The sequence below is a fragment of the Anopheles gambiae genome, chromosome 3 (genome assembly GCF_943734735.2).
Source record: "Anopheles gambiae chromosome 3, idAnoGambNW_F1_1, whole genome shotgun sequence".
Lineage (NCBI taxonomy): Eukaryota > Metazoa > Arthropoda > Insecta > Diptera > Culicidae > Anopheles > Anopheles gambiae.
The window spans coordinates 27,435,132-27,461,952 of record NC_064602.1 but is presented as its reverse complement, the minus strand read 5'-3'; the positions used below and the strand labels follow the sequence as shown (position 1 = coordinate 27,461,952).

General features: G+C 43.9%; 1 protein-coding gene across 4 annotated transcripts in view; it reads left to right on the top strand.

Moving 5' to 3' along the window:
* LOC4578387 (uncharacterized) overlaps positions 1 to 26,821 on the top strand; it is a 63,419-nt gene that overhangs the window by 20,152 nt on the left and 16,446 nt on the right. For all 4 annotated transcript variants that reach the window (XM_061654814.1, XM_061654813.1, XM_061654812.1 and 1 more), the window contains exons 3-4: positions 2,728 to 3,049; positions 24,844 to 25,063. In XM_061654814.1, coding sequence (XP_061510798.1) covers positions 2,848 to 3,049; positions 24,844 to 25,063 — 422 coding nt within the window. In that variant the 5' untranslated portion in view covers positions 2,728 to 2,847. The remainder of the gene's footprint in view (positions 1 to 2,727; positions 3,050 to 24,843; positions 25,064 to 26,821) is intronic.

Below are 26,821 nucleotides of genomic sequence, written 5' to 3'. Positions count from 1 at the left end.
CAATTGACATTCATTAATCATTTGCTAATTATCTCGTTCGCGTGAGAGCCGGCACATTAGCACATGGTGAGATTTTGTACAACACAAACTCGGTGGGTCAGGATGGAAAAGGCAGTGAGCATTATGTACTTTGTAATTAATCTATTTTAAGTTCTTTTTTTAATGATTGTTTTCGTACCGTTAAACGGTAAAATAGATAAAAAAGCTTGTCACGTTTTGTGTTGCTTAAATAATTAAAGGCAACTTAGTTACTGCAAAGCAGGTAAAACATAAAAAGGCTTTCCACGTTTGATATTTTTTAAACGAATTGTTTACTTTTAAACAAAAATGAAAAGTAAAAGTGCGACGTGCTATCGTCATCAGCTGCCAAAGCTTATTATCTTCCTTTCTCAAAACTAACAGATATGACAGTCGAGAAAGCGACAAAAATAGCGTTCTCCTTTCCTGTTAATTTGATGGGACATTTCTCTGTTCATTGCCTTCTTGTGAGGAAAACGTGCCTACAACCCTGCGCCTTGTGCGTATCCTATACGCACACTATCGCATGAATGCGCGCGGCCCGCCATTCGAACAGCGACGAACTAGAACAAACCAAAAGAACAATAGCAAACAAACAAAAAACACATCATCAATCCATTCGCATTACAAATGAAGAGAAAAACCAGGACGATTTGATTCGGTTGGTTAATTAAATGTGAACCTTTTTGGCGCGGCATATCTTACCGAAAACCGATGGAGGAACCCCGTTAGAGGGGAGGTCTGGCACGACGAAACACATTTCACTCCTCTTAATTAGAAAGCCTTTTTGAGAGCGAGCGGGGTTGGATGGATACTATTTACTAGCGAAAGGCCAGCGGGTGCGTTTGAATGAGAGCGTCCACTTGACTGTTTTTACGCTTGCTACGCTTGCTTCGCTTTCGTGCGAAAGTGTAAACGAAATCCGACCCCGATGGCAAGGTACGATCAACGTGGCGTCTCCATCGGAGCACGTGTTTCGCTGTTGCGCGCTGTACGCAGTGTAACCACAGTACCTGGCGGTCGCTACGATTCTGGAGAAATGGTTGACGAGAAGATTTTTGTTTCGTCGTCGTTCTTTCACTCCACCTACATAAACAACACGCTATCATGTAGCGATGGGGAGGCGTGTGAACTAACCAACCGGTGCGGCACCAGCATGTTCTCGTTTGACATGTTCTCACCACACCGCAAAAAAGTGACGCAGGAAAAGGAGTGATACACCACACACACACAAGAGCACACAAACACACACACTGCACCAATCTTGCCGGGTTCGGTTTGGGGTTTCACTTTGTACCGCCGGCTCTAATCATTGTTAATCCACCCACTGCATTAGTACGTGATACGCCTTGTGGCTGCGTGTTTGTGTGATCGTATTTTCCTTCCATTCAACGATGATGCGAGGTGAATATCCTCCTTCAATGTGTGGTTGAAATAGGAAGCGCGTGGTGGAATGTGCGTGGTAAGGAATAGTCCTTGATGTGATGTACCCCTTACACAGGCGACTCGTAACCCGACCAGCCGCAAATAGATCACCCGAGCGAGGGCATCGTGCTACTGTATATACTGTATGTAGATTAAGCAATTGCGTTCCCCGGTTGCAATCTTGTGGTTCTTTTTTCTTCGCTGTTGGAAGAAGCCGGCACAACAGCAGCAGCCAACTGCTGGGCCTGGTGGTGTGTAATGTCTACATGCCAATTAAATTTTCCAACGCGTAGTCGCGTAGGTTGCGAAAGCGACACGTCCATAAACATTACGGCCAGCAGCAGAACGTCATGCACGGAGCGTAGGATTTGTCCATGCTTATGCGATCGGTTTAGAAGGCGTACATAAATCATCATTCCCATCGCTAATTAGTACCTTTTACGGTGGGAGATGCTCTCTCTCTTTAAACGTCGTCTGCTTTGCTGTTTAATCTAACGTGGCAGCCAGCAACAAAAGTGCTCATGCTAAGTGGTTGAACTTTTCTTTCTTTTTTTTTGCTATCGCTTTGAAAGTCAACGCTAATGCTTCTTCCGGTGTATCGATTGGTGGGTGTGTGTGTGTGGTTGGTTACAGCGGAAAAATTCACTCGAGAGCGCAGCGTGTAGCATACAATCCGGCGCGCAAAATAGATCGATCGATAGCGTGTGCTGGAAAGCACTCGAGAAAACCACTCCGATAAAGGACAATCTTATCATCCTCAAGGGAGTGTGTGTGTGTATTTTATTTTTTGTTCCTTTCTGTTCAATTGAATCGATTTTTGTTTAGTTAAATCAACAGAAGGAAGAAAGGTGGAACGTTTTATTTAGCATATATTCAAATTTGCAGTGACATGGAATTAGGAATGCTGTTAGGTGGTATTGCATGATATCAACATTTAGTAATGATCGTCTATTAAGAACAAATTCCTTTGTTGAATATTCTTATTTTGCTGATTCTATTATGAATGTAACCGTTTTTTAATAAATGGAAATTGTTATTTGGTTATTATATTTGGAATCTTTTTAATAGATGTAAAAAAATGCTTTTTCATCAACCTATTTCACTTGATGAAAGATTCCTTCTTATTCCAATAATAGTGCTCTCTGATAGAATCTTTTGTGGATCATTTGTAAAGGAATTTATTCGAATAACTATCTCTTTCGAAATCAATTTATTTTAATGAAATTATAGTTTTTTTTTTTACGAAATACTTATCTAGTCCATTTTTTCTTCTTCTCTTTACAGAACTACTCCTCTGAACGAAACTCTAAGTGAACGAAATTGTGAACTATACTGCCAACAGTGGAATAAAAAGAACACCTAAAATAGCAATAATTTAAAAGCTACATCCATACATCTACAGATATGAAAGCTCTCTTAAAGCATCTGAAAATATTCCCACCAAAGATGACGCTGGCCATGCGGCCGGGAGTGCGCTTCCGGCTCTTCATACTGCTGCTGCTGTACGCCAGCACGATCGGCACGGTCGGTGCCTTCAAGCAGCCACTGTCGAAGCTCCGCTACCTCGAACACTTCCAGTACGAATGCTTTCCACCGGAGGCAAAAGGTAACTAATACGTGTGTAAATAACTCAATGTCCGCAAAGGAGTGCGGCTCCTTCCAGCCATACTCGCACGCGGAGTCGCAATTTTTGAAAACCCTTTTGTGTTGATCTTTTTGTCTTCTTCCCATCGCTCTTTTGCTCAAAACATCGAAATGTCAATTTCGAGTTCGATTTGAGAAAAAAAAACATTTTGAAATAAATTCCTCCAAAAACGTGTTTCTCTCGCACTTTTCCACTCTTTCTCCATTGCTTTTGTTTTGGTTTCCTTCGGCTCTGCGCGGAAGAGGCTGAGGGAGATTCCAACGGAGCGTTGTGGTGGTAGCACTCAGCAAACGAGCGGGATTAATTTATTGCACAGTGTTTTTTTTTTGCGTGTGTTTGTGGCGGTTGAGTTTTGCGAGTGCGGAAGAATTTGTGTGGCATCGGAAGGGATGGGCCTTCCAAGGCATATTTATGCAAAAAGAAACTCTCCCCCCTAATGTCGTTGACATCGTTTGCATAATTCATTTGCTTCAACCCTCAAACATCACCTGTTCCACTTCCACAACACTACCACACACACACACATAAACACACGGATAGATAGGGGTGGATATCCTGCCACACCTCACTCCACGTCCCAACGGTTCCTCTCTTAACGATGAATTATTTTGTAATCGAACCGTCGTCTTTTCTGTGTGGGTGATATATGAAACAGATGTTTATGTGTGTGTGTCTGTATTGAACAACGAAACGATTTTGATGGTGGTGTTCGTGGTGTAGTGACTACGTTAAAATGTAATTTCTATATTTCCCCCCCAATTTTTCAAGGCTGCATACGTCGGAAGGGAGGTCTATTTACGAAAATAGGTCTCACACATGTACCACCATCATCTGGCTCCTTCCCAATCCCCTCGTATCGGGTTGATATGGGCCCATCCTAACAATCGATTGGAATTTCCATTTGTATGCATATAAATTAGGGGGTTGCTGCTGCCGCTATCGCCGCCGGTGCCGCACAACTTCCACATTCGCCACATCCATTTTTGGGATCATTTCCAGAGCTAAATGATGATGATGATCATCTAAAGAATGTAAAGTGGGAAGATGAGGAGCATAGAGGCGTGAGGTGTGGGAATGGATCAAATTTGGTCGGTTTATTGAAACCGTTCTACTGCTGCTGCTGCTGCTGCGTGGTATGAGTGTCATGGGAAACCTATTCGCGTGTTCGTTGCTAATGATACGGCGCAGCATTTATCGTGGTATTCAATAACAAGACAACAAATTAGGAAAAAAATAAATGCCTAGCTCTATGCCGATAGCAAAAGAAGCAGTCGAAAGAATTGCCATTTTTTGAGGTTAATTAGTTGTGATTGCAGTGCCTAAACCTGGTATGGACTGTGTTGTTAAAGAGGGTGCTAAAGAAGCCCAACGGCAAATTAATCCCCGTCCTACGGAAGCATTATGATTTAGTTCATTAAATTTCACCGTATCCACTTTACTTTCACATTTTCCCAACGAGCACGAGCGGTAGCTTTGATTTATCCCCGCAACGACCAAATTTTACAACTCCCTCAGGCTGTTCGATCAAACTTTTGCTCTGGCCCGGGCTTTAACGCTCTGCCTTTCTTCTAGTTAATCAACAACTTATCGGAGTTTGCAATATTCCCGCCAAACAACCACGGATACGCACGCACAGGCATACTTTCAAATCTGTTGAGCCCAGAAGTATGTTGTAAAAATTTCGAGTTCTAAGAGCACGCTTGACCACGCTGCTGATGTTGAGGTAAAAGTAATCGCCAATAGGGATTAATGTTTAGAGGCCTCTTCATCACGCGGGTGCGTAAAAGTCAACGACGGACAAGCCGCCGATGGATCGATATTTGCTGTCGCTATTTCGTTCCCTCCATTTCGTACCACCATCCAGATTTTACAGCTCGTTCCGTTCGGTTGGCTACGGTCTGAAATCTTTGCCCTACGCGATTCGTGCCTAAAGCGCTTTCCCTCCCATCTATGTGGTGAGATTTTACTTCCCGGATTTCCATCAACCTTTCACCGGGAGAGAGAAAAATGGAGGAAAAAACCAAAGAACCAAAAGTAATAAATTTGAAATTTTTCCCTCTGCCGCTGACGGATAAAACCATTTTTCTGCGCTTCCGTCAATCCGTCAATAATTATGCGCCCGGGTGATTCGGAACGTAATATTTCCGCATTTTCTCTTCCTCCCATTGAAGGGGAACGCTCTCCTGCGGTTTCGAGTCTTCGGAAGCGGAAAATGAAAAGCTTCCACTTTGCGTGGGATAGGAAATTATCATGTTTTATTTTTAACAAGAAATGTACAGGCAAATTCACAAACTGCGGGCGCGCAACAGATGGTTTTGATGCGAACAAATTCCAACACTGGAAGAAGCGCGGCTGGCACACAGCTCTCTGCATTGACATTGACATTCCTTTCGCCGAGAAGGGCAGAGCGATAACTTTCCAAGGAATTGTACGATACGACGACCTAATGACAACAATGTTTAACGCTCTTGCTATATCAGCTTTCTACTCTTCGTTTCGACGTTGCGTACCAGATCATATTTCGTTTCGATGGGCGGAGAGTTGCCACTGAGTGTTGTGTGAAATTATGACGCCGCCTCTTCTCCGTACGCAAATGACCCTGACCGCACGTGCCAAAAGCCTTCTGGCTCGAACACTATCTCCTCCCCGCCCGGTGCACGCAATGTGCAGTGGCGGAAATAGTTGCGCGCATTGGCGTCATTGGAGTTTGCAACGCACGACGACGTGTGGTTTCTGCCACGAGGGACGTCAGCTCGTGACCGTTAGACCATCCGCTTCCGGATTGCAGGTCTGGCAACTGGCCAGAGATGTGCGTCTGTTTAGATTCCCGGAATCTAACTCTGTGCTTTTCAAACAAGATAATGGCAATACAAACAAAGTCATCTAGTGAGACTTCAAAGCAGGAAGCGTTGTTGCAACAAAGGAAAAACTATTGTGGATGTAGTTGAATGTGTCTTTTTTTATTACTAATCATCTTTCTCCTCCATCTTTCTACATTAACCGAGCAACAACAATAATAAATAATAAACGATCGATCGTTAGTTCAATTACGGTCACTTTTGCAGCTCGCACTGTCATCACCAGCGACACGTACCAGCTTCGCCATGCCACCGTGCCACTTTAATTGCACACACCACCGTCTCCACTCTGTATGGCGAAATGATGATTTATGGACGGCGAACGAATGTAATAGTGGCCCATTTCGCGTGCTCCGTGACGCCGTTCACACCACGTAGGGCCACACACGGTAGACCACAGTGAGAAAGTCACGCACTACCATACATTACTACCGTTCTGGCCGCTTCGATTGCTCTCTCTTTCTTTATTTGAAGCGCAATTTGAACGGTGTCCACAAGTTATCCGCAAGAGAGGCGTCCTCCTTCGGCAAGCTGCCCTGTGGGTGTTTTTCTGGATGAGGTACACATTTTTCCGGCTTAATATTACCCTATTCCTTTTCTGTGAGTCAGCAAAATTGGATCGTCCTAACCGTCCATCCCTGCAAAAGCGTCCCTGCTGCTGCCGCCGACACGTGAGCGTAAAGCGTACTTTTGCATGGTTATTATATGTTTGCCGTCGGCATCTTCTTTTCTTCCCGCCCCCCCTCCCCGGGGCAACTCCGACAGCTCACTCGCTGTCTCGGTGACTGTGTTTGACACGGCTGCCAATAAACATGCGCGCATCACCACTGATTATGTGGTGAGAAGCATTTTCGGCAATGTTTTGCCCGCTGTTGCTTCCTCCGCTGGCGCCCAAAAGAGGAGAGGAAACAGTTTGGACACGGCACACCGACTCAACCGGTCATCAATCAACAATTACCGACCCGCGGCGGTACTGCTGCGTGCGCGCTCGCTGAAGTGTCTGACAGATGACACGAGAGTTTTGACACTCCGACGACTTGACTTTGGGTGTCACGTGGGGGGGGGGGAGGGTGCCGTGTTCACGATATCTCAGGTCTTTTTGGAGCGGTGGGAGGAGGAGAGGAGGAGGCATGTTCGCCACCGCAGAACGATCAAATCGGTGTGAAAAATGACTGTTTTATGAGCCCGCGGCCCGTTATCATTCCATCTGCGGCGGGTCTGTGTGTTGTCGGTATCTGGGAAAGAGGCTGGGTGGAAAGAGTGACAGTGGTGGCGTTCCCCTGCCCAAACGTAGCCATCCTAGTTCCAGCGGGCCCGAATTGAGAGTGTGTAAATTAAACTGCCGTACGACAGAGCGCGCTGCACCTTCCTCGAACGGCGGTTCCGTTTTGCCTCTAGACACCGAACGGTGATTTTTCACTCCACGCTCGACACTAATATGTTTTGACAGCTTCATCGTCTAATTTGTTCGCTGTTGTGTGTGTGTGTGTGTGTTTTACAACACTTTCCTATCGGCGGGTTCGTACGAGCGAGTGGCCACGACCCACAGTTTGCTTAGAAAAAATAATGTTCGTTAGTCGAATGTTTTCCGTTGCTGGAAACGCTGATCGGAATGATTCATGCCTTTTGGTTCAATTTTACGATTGGTTTTTTCGGAAATCGGTGGATGGAAAACCCCTCCCAAACCTATCGCAATCAAAGGCAAAATGAACACCACTTTCGGAAAGTGGTTGTTTAAAAATAGCAAAATTAAATAAAACGTAGCTGCCCCATGAGGAGATTCCGCAGCATTCCCCGATCGTGATATGGCACATTCATCCCTTCTGGACCAATTCATCATTTGGACGTTTACGAGGGGAAATAAAACCCCCCCGCGCGCGTATATCGCAACTTCGAATCGCAAAAGCGGGACACAAAAGCTTGCGCCAAGGGCCTGCTTTGCACAAAACACGCGCGTTTAGTGATGACGAACGAATGTGATCTTTAAAAATGAGGGATACCATCACTACCGCGTATTTGCTGCTTGGGGATTTCCCGCACGCAAGTTTAGCTTTCTAGCGTTCTGTTTGGTGCCGGGGCTGTTTGGCTGTTCGTTAATGAAAGCTTTACGTAAATGAGCGGTGAGAGCTACTCCCGATCGTCCCTCCTGCCCCGCGCTACGCTAGTGGCTTTATCTTCATCTCGGGATCTTCGCCATCGCGCTTGGCTCTGTAAGTCGGAGCGCGCCCGGTACTTTATCGTTTGGTGTGTTGTGTTTAATTTGTGTTCTGCTTTTTACAACCCCCTTCCCCAAAGGGAAGGAGAAGGGAGTTTTGATGGTTGGCAAGCCTCCAGCAGCACAATCAAGCACTGATTGTTGCGATGGCGATGATTTATCGGCCGGATTGTGTGTTTCAGCCCGGAGAAGCGACTAAATGCTTTAGTAGTAGATGGCTGCGATTGCTGATTGCTGTTAATCTAATTAGAAATGGTTTTGCTCAGGTTTCCCACCGTTTGTTGGGTGAGGGAAGAGAGTGGGGGTTTCGTTGGGGATGGCGTAGTCTCGTTGAGGCAGCGTGATTGGCGTGAACCGGTGCGAGAGTATAAAACACGGCCGTGGGGTTTTCCCGCTTACAGCAAGTCACATACAGGGTGTCGTTTTTTTTCTCTCCTCTACTTCTGAAGCTTTAAATGCCGTTCAATTATGCTTGAAATTTGAATTGCAAACAATGAAGGCTAAAGACATTGATTGATTTAGGCATCATTCTTTTCTGCTTATCAAGGTATGCATTTATTAATTTCAGTCATATCCTGATCAAAGTGAACTATTCAGGAATAATTTTAATGATTTTAATCCGTTTCAAGGTAAGAACTGTATGAAGTTCTTGGAGTTGATTTGCATTTAAAAGGAATTGTCTTTTCTCGGCTGGCTGTAGAACTAAGCGAGGTAATTTCTTTCCATGTCGTTAGTTATACGGAAATTTTGCCATGGCGTAGAAATGCCTATAGACATATTGTAATGTCTATCGGCCTGTTTTTATCAATCTCTCCTAAGTTTTCGCTACAAAACTGTTGGAATAGAGCTTTTGGATCATGTTTGTCCAGAAAAACTCTATCGGACACAGCTGTTCGCCAGAATTTCAATTCTATGGATCAGTTCAGTTCGCTTAAAATGGTCGCATTTAGTTTTGGTGCCGCTTAGCAGCCAGTGGATGCGATTTCTGCTTCCTGATATGTTTGTTCACGTTGCGCATGTATTAATTCACTGTTTGACCTGTTGCCTCGACCTCCTAAGCGCAGCAATGTGTGCGACTTTTTCCTCGCTCTTTATTTTCAGCTTCATTTGGAGTTTTTTGTCGCTCAGGGTCGTCAGCCATTCGGAACTTGGCTTTCATCCGATGATTGTTGTCTAATAGTGCCAAGATGTTCTAGATGCCAGAACACGCTTATCCGACGTCCACAAACTACCGCACGATGTCCGTTTTAGTCATAGCGTGATGCTTTTCGGGCTTGCTTCTAAATGAAGTTGCTTCACTTGGTTGACCTACACGGTTATAGTGCGATTGATAAAGGTGTCAAATTTTGTCTGCTAACTCATGGGATACTATTATTGAAGGTTCAATTCATGTTTCGTTGGTGCGGGTGAAGATAAACCTTTGAAAAATCTAAAAATTATGTCCATTTTTTAAAACAAACGTTTGTTCCCACTGCAAAAACGAGATTTGTCAATCTTTTTTCAGCCATTTTTCGTACCAAAATTAGAAACAATTTCCCCCCTAAACGATAACCCATATAAAGTATATTCTAGCAGTTGGTACGTAAGTTAATAAGTTAATTTTCATCAATATTAATTCTATAAATAATGAATAAAATATCAACTGAGTTAAAGAAGGATGATTTGAAACATGAAGACTGATTTTGTAAATGATTTATCGTGCGGTGCCTTAAAAATTTTCGGTTTATTATTTCCCATTGGTTTACTGGTCTATCTGGTTGGAAAGCATCGTTTTAGCACTCTTTATTACCAATTTTAATATATATTTTTGGGTTAGCCTGCGTATCGTTCAAAAACCGCAACCAGTATATCATCACGAAAAAGCCTGCCCCATAACCCATAAGTGGATACAAATTCTAATAACTCTAAATAAATGCCCCGCCTTATCCATCCACCACCATCCCTTTGTCTTTTCCCTCCCTTTGAAAGCTATTATCTCGCTCCCCCCGTTCGCCTAAAGACCTAAATGAAGCGGCTAATCTGGAGAGCGTTTAATGTTATGCGATCCGTTGCTGCAAGGATGGAATGCTAATATTACTTCCCCAAAAAGCTTGCCCTTTTTTTGTTTTGGTTGGCTTGGTTTAGCCTCAAAAATGTGTTTTTTGTTGCCTTTTATCTCGACGCCTTCCGCAGGCCGGGGCCGATTTAGTGCTGTCACCGTACATTAGTTCTGCCTGCCTGCCTTGCGCGGGAGCTTTTGGTGTGAGCAAGGACCAAAAAGGACACAACGGAGAAGGCGAAACAAACGAAAAAATGATGCAAAAAAATGATAACGCACAACAACAACTCAACAGCAACATCCTGAGAAGAGAAGGCAAAGAAAATGTGGCTCACGAAAACAATGTTTAATCTCAACGTAAATGTAGCGTTCGTGTGTGTGTGTGTGTTTTTGGCTTCCTTTCACTTTCAACAACACCCATTCCGAGGCATTCCGAGGAGAGATGGCGCTGGAAAAGATGAAATGTTTCAGCGGTGATAAAATGGACCCCGTACCACGTTCCACTTAGCAAGGCTCAAGATGGCTCAGGGGAGTAAATGTACCCTTTTCGTCAACTTGACTCAACTTGACTATCTCCGACAATGTGTCTTTGGGTGGGTGGGTGCGTGTGTGTGTATGCGGTATGCATAAATTTGAGTGTATCGTTCCCCAGTCGCTGCTTCCGTGGCTAAACAGGACAGGAAACGTTCATTTTCTCCATATTTCGGCAGGAAAAAGGGACCACCCACCACTGTGGTAGGGGGAATGTGGTTTGTGGAAGTTGAGTCAACTTTTGCATCCGTAAACAATTTACCACCGGTTGGATAAAAATCTAACCCTCTCCCAAAAGGGGGGCGGGTCCTCAACGCACACAAAAGGGAACCCTTTCACCATTCGCATACTTCGGTTAAGATAGTGAAACACAAGGTAAAAGGGAGCAAAAAGTATGCATACTGCGATAGAATGGCTTTCCACACACACAGCACAAGCGTGGTGGGAAAATAATTTTTCACATCAAAATAAATCGCTACCACCAAATCCCATGTCATGCAAAACCAGTTTATCGTGTCCGTACTGGAATAATTCGTCAAAAAAAAAATGAAAGAATGATACACTACGCACACAGAAAACACAGACGAGAAACCCGCCGGGGGTTGACAAAACGACTCCATTGCCCCTTGCATACTTCCTAGAAAGCAGTTGTGTGAGTAGCAAAATCAAACCAAAAAAGGCGCTTTCCACGAATACCCGCATTTCCTTGGAGGGTTTAACGTTGCGTTGGCCTCGTGCTCCCCCCCGTGCCGTACGCAAGTATTACGCAGCAGTAGCGTAAGTTCGGCACGCGGCAAAAGCTTTCAATTCAGCCCACCCTCTTCCCTCACGCACACACGCACTCTCACCCTCCTTCCCACTATTCCTCGTGCTAGCTTCTTCCTTCGATCGATCGTTACGAAAGGTCCCGGTAGGAGCGCGGGACCGTTGCCGGAGAACACTTGTCGAGCCTTGGCGAGCGTAAGGTGGCGCTGGGATTTACCTTGGGATCTACCTTTTCCCTGCCAGCGCACGCGAACTGCTAAAGGAATGCTAGAGAGGGGGTGGAAGGAGAGAAGGTCCCCCGAAAAGAATCCTTATACGCTTCAAAGTTTCATCAATGGGAAAGTGCTGCTGCTGCTGCTACTGTTTGGGTCGCCTACCAACCAATTCCCCGTGTTTTTTCGTGTGCACGGGGTTAAGGTCAGTTTTGCAATGTTGGCTGAATGCGTAGGCACAAAAGCACAACATTCTCAACAGGGCTCCCGGGCCTCTGTTTGCACAGTCTGCAACCGAATCCAGTGCTGGTTTCACTTACAGCAAAGGAGCAGCTTTGAAAACGAAAGCAGCAAACTCAACCTACGCTTCCTCCTGCTGGCCGCACCGAAACCGGAAACGAGTGCGGAAAACTGTTGTGAACCAACGCACCCGCGCATACACACAGTCGCAGACAAAATAACCGACGGGAACCGTCTTATTTCATTTACACACACATTTTTTTGTTGTTTCATTATTGTACAGGCTGGTTTTTGGAATGAGAAAGGAATGCAAAAAAAGGGGCCTCCGTGCTTTTATTTCCGTTTATGCTTCTGCCTCTGTCGTCACCGTGTGATTACGGCTGGTGACTCGGGTCCTCACTGACTCACGCAATACGGCTGGCATGAGGATGTGCCCGGGGTGCCCCTAAGGATATGGGAAGGAAAGTGAAGGGAGCAACACGTTCCCTCGCAGGCCGCTTCTACCGGCGCTCTCCACATTCGTTTCATTCGTTTGCCACTGCGACTACGGTATGGAGCGCGCTCGTTCATTTTGCTCCATTGCGCATCGCCAGTTACGCAGTTTTCGGTAGTGTCGGGGCTCCACGGGCTGCACGTGCCGTCGGAAAAGCTTGCCGGGGCAGAGAGTTTTCCCTTACCCAGCTCTCTTCCCCGTCGCATACGTCTTGGTTTATCAAAAAAGGAAAAAATCATAAGTAAGAGCCTGGCAAAAGAGCGCCAGAAGGGAGAAAACTTTTTTCTGCTGGCCAGGGCTCTTTGCTACAGCTACAGGGGTTTTGCAAAGCAGTGTTTTAGGATGGGCTTTTATCGCTTTACGTTAAGTTGTTGTGTGTTTTATTTTGTGTAAGAAAGTATGTTAGATATATAGCAATTTTAATGGGTCTATTGAAGAGAATGGGTCTATTGAAATTAAGAAATTTTCATCAAATAATTCATGAAAAATGGCCTTTTTTTCATTTCAAATAAATTATGGCTAACTCATATATTACTGAAAAGACCACGCTCAATACCTCAACTGAATTAGTTAGAAATCTTGCGTGACCACATGCGAATAAAATATGGAAGACCCTTTCTATTTCGAAATTGGAACTCAGGACATGGAATGAAAATTCCTGAAAATAATGGAATTCGGCTTAAGTGATGGTCTCCGACGCATAGCCAACATAACTTATGCTATTTTTGAAGCAAACTGATTCGTATCAATTTGTGCTTGTCCTATTTTATGAAAGAATTTTCCAACAAACCTAACATCCTTTTGAAGATTTTTTTTTCTGCTTTTAAACTGATTCTGCTGAAACTGCTTTTAAACTGATTCACTTTTATTTGCTAGGTTTTAAAGTATTTCTAAAATGTTGTATCAAAAGTTTTGTTATTCTTCTTTTGTTCTGTATAAATGTTTTTATTTATCATTTTTTGTGCTTTTAATTCCAAAGAACCATTCAGATGTGTAACCAGTTTTGACGCCGCAAACCCTTGCGTGGCGTATTTCGTGTCTTTTTATTTCGCTCTATTCGCTGGTGACGTTTATCCCTGACGCTGTCTAAATATTGATGGCCCAAGACACGCATGTGGACCCGGGACAGCAAGCCGTGCTGTCCTTATCTCGTTTTGCCACCGTTTTCTGATCGGCAAAAGGCAAAGCTAAGATTCAAGTTTATCTGCACAGGTACATCACCACCAGCACCACCAGCACCAAGCAGTACACGCTTGAAAAATAGCGGTATCGTTACTCCGTTCGACCCTTTGCCAAGGTCACGACGATGCCAAGCAGCTACTGGAAAGGGCGACCTCCATCCCATCCTATCGCTTATCACGTTGAGTCAGGGATTTCCCTTCCCGTGTGCTTAGTTAAATCCAGCTGCCAGGCAGCAGCACACACGCACAAAAAAAGGAAACCACACTCAAATTACCTTTCAAGTACTTTTTGAGCACTTCCGGGGGTTTCCGGGTTCATCCCCTATCTTTTCTCCCTTTAAAAAAATGAACATTTGTCCTTGATGGTTGGGATTATCTAACAACAGAAGAACTGGTTTTCTGTTCGTTTTTTTTTCTTTTCATCCGAATGCCACCAAACGTGGCGTGTCTTGACCGTTAAAATACAAAACCCCATGCCATATACGTGGTGGACACACGTATGTGCGCGCGTGTGTGTGTGACTTGGCGGTGATGTTGACGCAACATCATTTGTGCCTAACCGGTGGCAGCATGCCTTCCAGTGAATAAACGCAGCATATTTTACGATCGCAATGAAATAATTTATAGCCCCATCGTCGTGGGGCTCTGTTTTCAATTACTTTTCTCTCCCATCCCCCTTGGTTTGGTCCCGGTGTGCGATACCAAAAAGGGTGGAGGCCGCCGGGCCGTGCCAATTAGAAACCCCAAGCCCGGCAGGGGGGGCACGTTCCGCTCACTCACAAACACATATGGATTTCAGGCGACGTAATTAGATCGGACTGTTTATGTTTCTATAATTCCAATTGGCTCCACTTTGTTTTTTAAGTACAATTTATGGAGCTGAACGGCAACCGGGGGAGAAAAAAGGAATCCGAGAAGACGGGGGAAACATAGCACAGGCGCTTCTTTTCTAATGCAGGGGAATATATGCGTATTAGTTTTGCTTCCGTTCCGTTGCTGTGTGTTTGGGTTTGGTGCCGAAATTGCGCATCGCATATTTTTCATATTGCCATTTCCGACAAGGACATCGCTAGGGAAAGCAAAAGTAAAAAGGGACAACATAGAGCAAGCGAGAGAGGTCGACGTACTGCTGCCGACACACCAAACATTTGTATGGAAATTACAGCCAGCAGCAAGCGCATACACACACGGGCACGGGGCTTCTGTCTGCGAAGGTCGGGGAAGATTTTTGGTGCCTCAACAGAACAGATGAAACAGATTCAGTTGAGGATCCGTTTAATGTTCTCACTGTCTCTCCCTTTTGGGTGGTCACCCTTTTGTTCGTACAGCACCAAAGTCAACGGGAGGAACAAGCTTGTACCGTCGTTTGCGGAAACGATTGTTTTTGCTTCTTATGTTTGCTTGTGCTCGAACAGAAAAGAATACATTTTACAATCTCTCTTACAAACACAGTCACGGGCAACCGAGATGGGAGAAAAAATGAAACGACAACTTCTCTTGTGCCCAAACCAAGAGTCAAAGGTCCTGGGCTGGAGCGATGCCAACAGCAACGGCGGAAAGTCTCTTTCATATTTATGCGCATACGGAAGAAGAAACGCGTCTGTGATTTGTCACCCGAATTGTTGTGTGCGCTATAGCGTGGAGGGGTTCTACATGCTTTGGAACATAAATTGAACAACGATTTACGATGTAATGGAGCGATCGGGGGTGTAAGGCATATGTGTCCGCTCCGCTTTCCGTTTGCCCGGGCAATAAAAACATAAAATCAAAGGTTAAAAGATTACACTGACTGGCGATTGGGGGTAATGTCCCCAGCAATTGTAATTGTTGAAAAGCTGATCGTATGCTAACGACTGCCGTCCGTACTGCCAAGAACGGTTCTCGTTTGAAAAGCAACGCACGGTCACCAGCAGTGCTCGTCGTTGTTCGTTTTGCAGAGGGACACACTCAATAAAAATGAATTACAATCATGCCGCAGTTAATGGGTGTAATATGGGGAAGGCAGTAGCCGAGCCAAGTTTGGCCGTTGCAAAAAAAAAACACACACACACACGCAGACTCAGAAATAGAAGGATTAATAACGGGGATAAGTGCGAATGTCTTGTGAAAGTTAAATCAGATTATTAATTCGCTGTACGTGATTGAAAGGGAATAATGTGTCCTTGCAGAAGGTTGACGAACGAAAGGTAGTATAAACGCAGGCACGTGCTGTGAGCTTTGTAGCCGAATCGAATTGTGAGGAGGTTTTTATAGATGTGATCATGAGTTCGAACCGCACTTTGATCGCCGTTTTTGGCTGTGTTGAAAATAGTTCTCTGCATTTATTTTCCACTTTGTATGTTATGTACGAGAAACATGCAAATAAAAATAGGTCTGTGAACATAAAGCAAACGTGTTTAAAAAGGTAACAAGAAAAAAAACAACCTTCCCATCAAATGTTGACAATACGGTGTTTGAGTGTAAAAATCCTTCCCCAAAACGACAGCAATGAAACATTTCCACCAATAACGATCGAAAATAAAACCCAAAAGAAAACAAACATAAACACACACACACACAGACACACATGGTTTTAAACACTTTGGCAGTAAACATACATAAAATTAAAACAAATAAATAAACACTGTTCATCATGGACGGTGAGAAAGAGAGAGAGAGAGCCAAATGAGGAAAAAAGCGATACTCTTTACATCAACAATTAACACACGGCACACGCTACTGGTAGAAACGGTTTGGTTCGGTGTATAATATTTACCTCTTCCCAAGACATACTTAAACCAGCGGTCTTATCTGCCTTATGGTAAGGGCGACTTCTACTACAAACAGACAGACAGTATAACAACGGTATGGGGCACGCTGTGAGACACTCAGAAGAGGAAAAAACAGTAAACGGTTAATGGCAATTAAACAGCGCCTCACAAACGCTTGGTTGGAGAGCTCATCCGTCTTCCAGCGTTTTTGTGTGTCTTTGTGTGTGTGTTACTACAAGATTCCCGCTTTTGAATTTATGCGCCCCAATCAGTCGGGAGAGGGGGACGAAAAAAAACCCGGTGTCAATTTACAGCGGGTATAGAGAAATCAAATAAGGGGCCGGAAATTAGCAAGAGTGACGTTTTGGAGTGGGGCAGCCATTCATTAGAACTTTGCTTTGGAGTGGCCAACAGTTGCGATTAATGCGCAATTAATGTGTGCGTAATTTGCATGCCGAAATCAAAGTGTCGTGCGAAGACAGTCGTGTTTTGTGATTTCCTCCTTTTTCTTTCCTTTTCGATTGGGGTTTAGAGCTTCATGAAATATTCGAATTTAATTCAAACTTGCATTCTCCCTTGCCTTTTTCCTCCCTGTCGACTCACTATCGATCAATGACCCAGCTAGATCATTGATTGGTGATAATTTGTCCGATTATTTTTGTTTGCTCGGCGTTGGGCGTTTGCGAAAATTCACCCATCCGCTTCACGGCCAGCAAAGACAGCGCAACCCACCGTGCCGTAATAATAAAATATGGTATCAATCGAAAACAAACCACACACACACACACCAAACAAACCGATCGCTGCCCACATTTGTACGATGGGGCGTTGGCACCTTAATTTGATTATTATTTGTTCCCATTCCGGCGACTGTTTTGGTCCCGCGTTCTGGCCGAACGTCCGCATGAACGGACACAATAGCGTTCGTGGTTGTTTGTTTGCCAGCGTGTTTTGTTTGTTGTTTGCTGTCCGGTGGTTCGGGACAGAAAACTGTCCCCCGAAAGTTGGTCCCCAAAATATGCTAATTTACTTACCCGTAGGGGGGGGGGGGGGGTATGCCGATGAGGGGGGTTTCCCACAACGATGCGCGAAAGTGACCATCGAAGAAGTGATTCGATCAGCCAGCCTATAAAGGGGGGGAAGAAAGATTTTGGTTTAGCTGGTAGAGATGTTAATTTCAAACTAAAGCTAAATCCCTGATTCGAACCAAACGCAACACCTGTCCCCCCGACACCGTTATGTTCATGAGATACGCGCGCTTTGAAGAGCAGCAACTCGTTAGATCATCCACTTTCTCTAGGACGGAGAGGGGGAGGAAGGGGGGGAGGGGCGATAGGAGATGAAGGTCAAAAGAAAGTGTGAATCTTCGGCTCGCAAGCTGTGCCGTGTCTAGCCGGCTATGTTAATTGTATTTTGTGTGCCCATTTCTTGAATGAATTTGGGTTCCCTTGTGGTCGGATATAAAATTAGCAAACAAGACAAAAATTCCCAATTCTTTCCACCGTCTAGTGTGATACGAGAATATCCTTTTACCGCTGCATACAACAACAGCGAGCGAACAAGATTGTGTTTTGTTGTTGAAGTTGTTACTGTTGCTTCCTTCTTGAAAATTCGATGTTTGCGCTTTTACATATTTCTGTGCTTTGTAATTCATCGTTTCCCACTCTTACCATGCCGTCCCGAGAGATAAGCGTACAATCGGAGGGCGAGGAGTGCGGGAAAAACGGCCCCGAGACACATTCAAATTAGACCGATTACAGAGCACGTCGAAAGAGTGACCGTCCACGCCACGTCGAGGGTCGAGCCACACGCAAAAAGCAAAGGAAAAGGGGGCCAGCACAGTAAAATTAGCGATGATCATAAAAAAATTATGTTAATCGCACAAACCGACAGCTAGACGGCATAAATAAATACACTACGCAGACTGCGCAAATTCCGAGCGTCTTTCATCCCCCAAGGGAGAGGGTGGGGGGGGGGGGGGACGTTACGGTCCTTTGGGTTGGTTTGGGTTGCCGCTGCTGGTCGCGATGGTCTAGTTTTGGACAATTTCTAGCCAAAAATATCAGCCAAATCGGGGTGAATGAAGCTGTGTGGACCGAAGAGGGTGGTTTGTACGAAAGTGAACCAAATTAACTGTCGATGACGTCGAGGCGCGACGACGACGGTCGAGATGATGAAATTCCGTCCGGCAAGAGCAGGCACTATCTATTGCGCTGACCGTTGACACATTCAGTGTGTGTGTGTGTGTCTGTATTTGTGATGTATTTTTTACAACTTCACACTCTTTGCCATCAGCTGTGGGGCTGTCTGGCTTTCGCTATCAACGGCTCAACGACACTATCATTTTTGCGCATTTGGATCGACTGCAATATATTTCTTCTGATATGTTATTTCGTCTCCCTATCTCTCTTGCCCAGTGTCTCTGAGTGTCATCCGAGACGGTCCTTTCTAAAATGTGTTAAATAATCCACCATCGGGTAAATGTGTCTCCCGGCCCGGACGCCACCCCCCCTGAAATGGCGGTGATCAATGGGCCGTAAGCCATTTGTCTTTCAACGTAAACATGAACCCGGGGGGGGCACAGAAAGGGGAACCAATGTCGCACCAACCTTTACTGTTGTTTGTTTTCACCGGCGTGAAAATGGCTTGTTAATTCGTGTACACCAGCTGTGTCAAACTCATTTCATCAGAGGGCCGCAAGTACAGATTTTCAGTGAATCGTGGGCCGCAAAGTTGAGAATAAAAATATACCTCAATATTTATATAAAATACTGTTTAAAATCATTATTGTTAAACAAATTGACTTTTTGTACTCCTCACTTCAAAGCTGGAGTAGTTTTTCGAATACAAATTTGCTATGGTTTTTTTTCATTGTTCACTTTTTTATTAAAAAAAAACGTTTAATGTACTTTAAAAGTCACATGCATAGTGTTTATCCTTATTAATAAAATAGGACATTTTTCATTAGTCGTGTTCTAACTCGGCAATTCTGTTAGAAAATTTCGCTCAACCACACTTTTTCACTTTTTTTTTATTAAAACAATACAATAGAGGTTCTTATCTACTAATTATCCTATCAAAGCTTTAAGTTCATGTTTATCCGATACCTCAAATATCTGTTTTCTATAAGTTCTATATAATTTACGAATAGACTCATAGCCTTCGCACGTTTTGTTGAATTCAAGTTTTTTAATTCCGGTCTTAACATTTCAACAAATGTAGGGAGCCTTATATTATAAAATACTACTATTTCTGAAAACATCCTCCAGTATTGTTCAATTTTTTTGCATGTTTTAAATTTGTGTTCATAATTGTCTTTGTTTCCACAAAAAGTACAATGTGGGTCAGTTATTTCTTTATATTTTTGTTTGAATTTCAGTTCTTCGCAAATTATTTTTTCATTTACTAATAGATAATATGTACTTCTTTGATTAGAATTAAGCTTATTGCAGTTCAAATTTCACCATACTTTTCTCCATTCCACTGATTGGCTGTTTTTTAGTTGTATAGGGGGAAGTGGAAGAAAGTCTAAAATAGTCGTATGAATTTTTCTAGCTGTGGGTTTTTGAATTATTGCATCTGTTAAATAAGCACATTCTTTTGTTATTACTTCCAAACATGGATAGAATTTGGGCACTGATTGAATGTTTGGAGGGTTTTCTATTTTTAGCATGAATTTAGAGGTAAAAGGCATATTAGTTTTTTCTTTAAGATGTCTATTGATCAGTAATGATGGTAGCTTTATGCTTGGTAGAAGCAGATTTAGACCTCCTTTAGCTTTGGATAGCCCAAGTTGATTCATGCTGACCCTCAGTTTCACTGAGGTACGGGAAGTCTACCAGCCTGTTGCGAATCTTTTTCAAGCCATCTGAGCTATCCACCGCTGGATGAAAAACAAAAATATTTGCCTGAAATTTGTTGACAGATCAAGAGGAAAATTGTAATAAAACGTGTTTAAACATTATTTTTCGCTAATTTCCAAGTTCTAATGAGTATATGGTGGTATATTCATTTCTTATTACAAGAACCCATATTTTACGAATAATTTTGTTAAATTACGATAATTTTATCTGACTAAGATTCGTGGTGTGTGATCCAATAAAGATCGGCAAATCTTTTTTTTTTGACACTTGAAGGGAGAGGATTCGCGAATTGAGGTATGGACTGTGTGAGCTAATCTATTAATAAGCTATGTGTCGCTGGACTTCGGCATTTCGACTTTTTCAATCCTTAATCTAAATACTTTAGGCTTAAGCGTAATCATATTATTTTGGTCTTGGTTTTTGGGGAGGTTGCAAAGTACAATTTGTCTTGTAGAATGTGAGATGCAAATAAATTCAACTTGACTACAATCATTTTTATAAACATTTATGGTGGCATAATTATGAAAAAAAGAAGTGGCTTCAATCGAACATCACAGATGTAACATTCTAAGGTCGGAGCCGTGCAAATCCGTTCAGAAAAATTCGGATGATATGGGTACATTTATGTTAGATTCCAAAAATATACCATCAAAATAATTGTTCTTCTCTGGAAAATTTAATACACTTCGACAAATGGTAATAACAGTTTTTTGGTTTGAAGTGATTTTAGCAAAACTCAAAATATTCTCGCGGGCCGCATTCAGCATTGACGAGGGCCGCATGCGGCCCGCGGGCCGCCAGTTTGACATACCTGGTGTACACGAAAGTAATGCCGTCGGTGCAATATAAAGCCATTTTAACGGTTTTGGTGCTGTATTTTGCTATCCTCCGACACTCTGTTTTGGGAACACCGTTTATTTTTTAATTTTATTTTATTGCCAATTGTGATGATGCTGGTAGTGCACGGTTTACGGTAACCGAAAGTACACTACGACCTGCGAGTTTCAGCCAAATGATAGCGGCCTTATTGGAACTTACTGAACTGAAACCCAAATGAAAGATTCTCCCCTCCTTGCTGCCAATTAGCTGTTTGCCAGCAAAAGGGGGAAGATTGGCAATTGTATTAATTTATAATAAATTAATTTCAATTTATCTTGCTGCAAAGCGCTAGATCCAACGTCCGCTACTACGCATTTTCCGGGGGAGGAGTGATACCGAAAAATGAATTAATAAAGTGCAAATTTGCTACATTTTGCTTTCTTCTATGCCATCAAACACACACACACATAAATAGTCACACTTTATCGCTTTATTGTAATTCCACTAACGCAATTGACTTTGAAAGTACTAATGATTGGCAGTGCCATCTGCTGGCAAATTCCTGAACTCTTCGCAGCACCCGAAACCATGAATTATACCGAACAAGCCATTTAGATGTTAAAGATATTCTATTATTACTACTTTTAGCCCGACTAGTGTACGCTGCCAACGTGTTGTGTGCTGGATAGCGCTAGTTCTTCTCAAACACACCCCTTTGGGCAATTTCAAGCTCCCTGCCCCTTTTGCAATGCTGTGCAGTAAAACGGTCTTAGGCCGAAATGTTGCCGCTGGCCAGCGACGAACGCTTCAAATCGCTTTCAGTTTTTCCTGTTTTTTTTTTCTTTTCCCCCTGGTGGTGTGCGTTGGATTAGCGAAGGAACTGCGGCACGGCACGGATGGATGATCCTCACGCAATGCCACGATCGTACCGGCGGAATGCTGTGCTGAAGCTACAATCACAAACACACACACACACGGTTATGGGGCGTTCGATTGCGGGTACACGCTCCAGTTGACAGCCTAATCGTTTGACCGTGGCTAGAAGTTTGGCTGGCGTTGAAAAGGCATCACCCTAACCACCACACACGAAACTGGTGTGTTCATTCGTGTTGAGTACGATGGGAGGGGTTGAAGGAGGGAAGTGCACAATAATTATGCTGCCACCACGTTTTTTTTTTTGTTTCTTTCAACGCGGATACACGTTTTCGGCCGTCTTAGACGGTGCAAAGCTTAAGACAATCGAACTCCTCGTCTCCCGGGAGTTCATTGTACGATAATGGCGGTACGGGCCTCCCGAGTTGGCACTGGCACTGGCAGGGAGTGGGAGCCAGACACCCGAAACCGGGGGAATGGCAAATGGAATTTAGCGCTGCAGCAGCGCGCTTTGTCGCGCTCTGTGTGATGGCGTGCAAACACAACATTTCTACACATCGCACTACCATCCAAGAGATTGTCCGAGTCGGCTTATCAAATTATTTGTACAATTTCACAGCGCTCCGCTCATTTGGGCGGAGACGGTGCTGTGCTCTAGCAACATCATCTCCCCCTTCCCAAAACCACAGCGCACAGGGGGTGCTACGGCAGACAGTAGAGGGCTTAGTGCTGGTCTTAAACTGTGAGTACCACCGCCGTGGTTCCGCACATACGCGCTTTCTACCCCCAAAAACCATCCAATTAACTTTGCGCGATGCGATTCTATTCGCGTATCGTCTATGACATTTGTGGTGTATCACACACATACACAGGCAGCGTCTTTCTGCCCTCTTCCCTTAACGCAAAATAATTCCTACAGATGTGGACGATGAGATGTTTGCTGCTCGCCGACCGTCGTCTCATCGTCACCCAGCGGCGATGAATCTGTTTGTGCCGCTGGGAAGAAAACGCCATAGCCGTGGGGGCTATTTTTTATAACAACCTTCTTCCCCCCATCTTCGCTTACGTCCTCCGGGTATTAGTGCTAAGATTTAGTATGTGTGTGCGTGTTTGGCTAGTCTAACGCAGACTTCTAACAAAAATCACACGGAAAGCAGCGGAAAGAAATGGTCCAAACGGAAACGTTACCCATTCCGGAGGGGGTTGTTCTCCTCCTCCTCTCCGTCCAAGCATATCCGCCTCCCCATTTGGAGGGGATTGCTGTTTACACCATTTTGCGCTTAAGATTGTGTGTGTGTGTGTGTGTGTTTCGAACTTATATTTCCGTTGCCTTTCGAAGGCCCTCCCCGTTTGTGAATGATACTGCTTTTATTACGTTTGATCTTTTCGGTTGTGTGCGATTTTGTGTTGTGCCTCCCTGTCGTCGTGATCCGTGACGAAAGTCCACTGCTGCTGCTGGTGCTGGTGCTGGTGAGCGCCATTTCCGCTCGTACTTCGACCTCTCTTCGCAAATCCAATAAGTTTCCGCCAAACCATAAATCCTGTCCAATGATGCGTTTTTCTTTGGTTGTCTAATTTTTTCGGATGCCCCTAACGTTCCGAACGTTTTGTCTGCCGACACTCTTTTGGGTGGCATAGTAGACCACACACTGTCTTTCTCTTCGGTTGGCGAAAATTAGAGACCTGCCCAAGGGAGGCTTTTTGTTGTGGTAGACAGTTTTGTTTTTAAATGATTCATGTTGTGAGCGCTCATTTCGAGTTAAATTTACACACATCGAGTTTGTCTCCTTTCCGGCTTGACTGAGGCTGGAATTACATGAAACACAGATGAATCAAAAGCCTAAATTTTCCTGAGCGTGTGTGCTTAAGACGATGCACAGCCCGGAAACAGATCCATTCCAAACCGGAAGAAATAAATAATGTAGCTTTGGGGGAAACGTACGATGTATTTTGGGGCTGTGATTTCTTTCCGTCTCAAAGGGGTTGGCATTTTCTCAGGCTTGAACGCAGAAAAAAATTTAGCTTGAATGGTCGTAAATTTACATTTTTATGCGAAAGAAAACAGGGCTGTCCAACCTGTCAATTTGCGAAACATAATGAGGAAATATTAGATGCGATGGTTCATTGTGAAACCGAAGACTGCGTTTACAGTTATTATGGAAATGCAGCACCGAAGCACAAATCCAAATGTATTTAAATCCATTTTATTTTTAATATTCCTTCACGACGAACTTGATGTAGATCACCATAAAACGTGATAGTTCGTCTATTTCCTCAAAAGCGAAACGTGCATTGCACACAAATTGCTCAATAGTTTTGTTTCTCAATTGAATTCAATTTTCCAGATTTCATTTACTATCATCACACTTCAACGAGCATCCCATGTCGGCCGCGCAGCCAAAGCATGCAAATCATTGCTACCCCCGACACAGATTAGCTTAACAAATTGGGCACACACCATCGCACTGTGACGCGGACACGCCACAATAACATCTCGTGCCGCCGCCTAACTCGACCGTCCAAATAAATGCGGTGCAAAGCGGTTAAATAAACAAACGACCAGACCAACGCAACACAGGAAGTTGCTGTGCACTTTTTGGGCAGCAAGGCAGAAGAGAACGAATGCAAGCCCCCGCCATATGAATGCACTCTAATCCATCTTCCATGTGAAGCTTCTTTTTGTGTGAAGGCAAACAAAGATCATCGACACCGCACAGCATCGGCACGCGGTGCAAGGTCACCTGATCTAATTTTAACTCCAAACTCACCAGAGAAAGAAAGAGAGAGTAATGCCCCCCCTGAGCGTCTGGTTGGTCTCGCCTCAAGTGGTTGAAACTTTGTCACAGTCCCGCGACAGCGTCTGTTTTATTCTACCAATCTCTCACCATCAACCGCATCTCGCTTGGTTTCGTTACAGCTAATCTGGTGCCACGCTTTGCCTCCTCGAATCAGAACGACTCGATCTCGCTTCAGGTGTCGCGCCGCTACACGCATCAGATTGTGTCGCGCGTGTACGCAATCTTGCTGCGCGAGGTGCTCGGCTACGGCAACGTCAAGATGGTGGAGTATTCGGACGAGCTGCCGATCTTGGAGAAGGAGCGCATCAGGATGTTTCATACGCTCGAGCATCTGACGAGGTAGGTAGACAGCATGGGCGACGTGCAATGCCCACGCATTGTGTGTGTGGTAGTGCTCTAAATGAGGCAACTCATGTGATTAATGGGATTTATTGTTTCGTATTGCATACATTTGTTGTCTAAATTTTGTAGGTGTTTTTAATGAAATGTGTTATTCAAGACCAATGTATTGGTTGAAACGATCTATTAGACCAATGGTCGACAAATTGCGGCTTGCGGCTTATGATGCAAACATACATTCATCAGGCAAGCCATCTCAAGAAGTTGAGTTTATGAATTACTCTACTTTATTTTTTTTATACAGCTAGTTAGTTTGGTCCATTTACAGAACTGTGCAATGCTATTCCCAGGTGCCCCTAATATCCAATATGCCGAAAAACTAAGTCAGAACCATTACCGGTCGAGGAATTGATTCTCAAGCTATTTCGGTCCTGGAACTGATACTGAATTCATAATGGTTCTGAAATAGATCATAAAGCCTTACGGCTCCTGGAAGTGATCGCGAACCCATATAGATCATCAACATGATCCAGAACTATATGTCCTTGAATAGATCCTGAACCCATACCGGTCCTGGGATAGATCCTGACCATTTTTCGGTCCTAGAATAGATCGTAAACATAAATCGGACCTGGAACTGTTCCTACTTTATCGTTCCCTGCTTTATTTCGATGGAACTTCAGGAAACGATACTCCGATTAACTATCTGACTTTGCCTGCAAGGAAGTAACAAGTAACATGTGCGATCTCCCTTAATACAATTGAGTTAGATTTGGTGGTTCATTGCGCACAATTTGCCGACCACTGAAGTAGATGATCTTAAAAAAATCCCATACTGATTGTTTGCCACTAGATGGCGCTGATATTACTAAAAGATGGGAAAATACTTACCTAAAGCTGGCAATAATTTTATGTTCTTCAATTTGGATTATAATATCAACGTATCATCGTATCATTTGTGAATAAAACAACTGAAAACGTGAAATGTAATTACAAATCTCCTAACCAAGGGAAATTACCAAGGGAAACCTTGTAATAATGCTAATCAGCTCTAAATCTTTATCAAGCGTTTAATACACCTCATAAACGCTCCAAATCAAATGCCAGTAATATGCAATTAGTAATTAACAAAATCGATTCTCCTCCATGCGGTAGCCTTCAAGCAAATCAAACCGAACCTCCGGGGTGGGGTGTGATTCTTAGCGCATTGGCCGGCATCGAAATCGGCCATTAATTAGAGGGTTTAGTAGTTCACTTTTGCGTGGATCACCTCATTTCGATGTTATAACGCACTATTTCAAGAACAGCAACAAAAAATCGCTCTATCAAACACACAGTGCGAACACGCGAAAGGTTCAGTGACACATTCTGTAGCAAAACGAAGAAAAAAAAATGAAATAACCCAACTCGAAGAAGAAGAAAAAAATCACACCAATCCCTTAGCACCGGTTTTTCGTTTCGAGCCATTAACAGGGCAGTTTAGAGGGTTTGTTCGTTCCACCTTATTGTACAACGTTTGTCGAGGTTTGGTTTCGTTTTGTCATTGCTCTTCTTCTTTTAGTGTCCAGTACAGGTTTGGTGATCGCAGCTGTGAAACGCTCGAATGTCTTAGTCGAACTACTCCGCTCAATGCATGGGGACAAAAGCAGCACAGGATGGAGGCAGCTGGGGCAAGGGTTGGGAACGCGTGCCATAAATTTCCTGGGTGGCAAATCGTATATCTAAAATTTTTGGGGGCACTTTTGTCAAGGGTGTAAC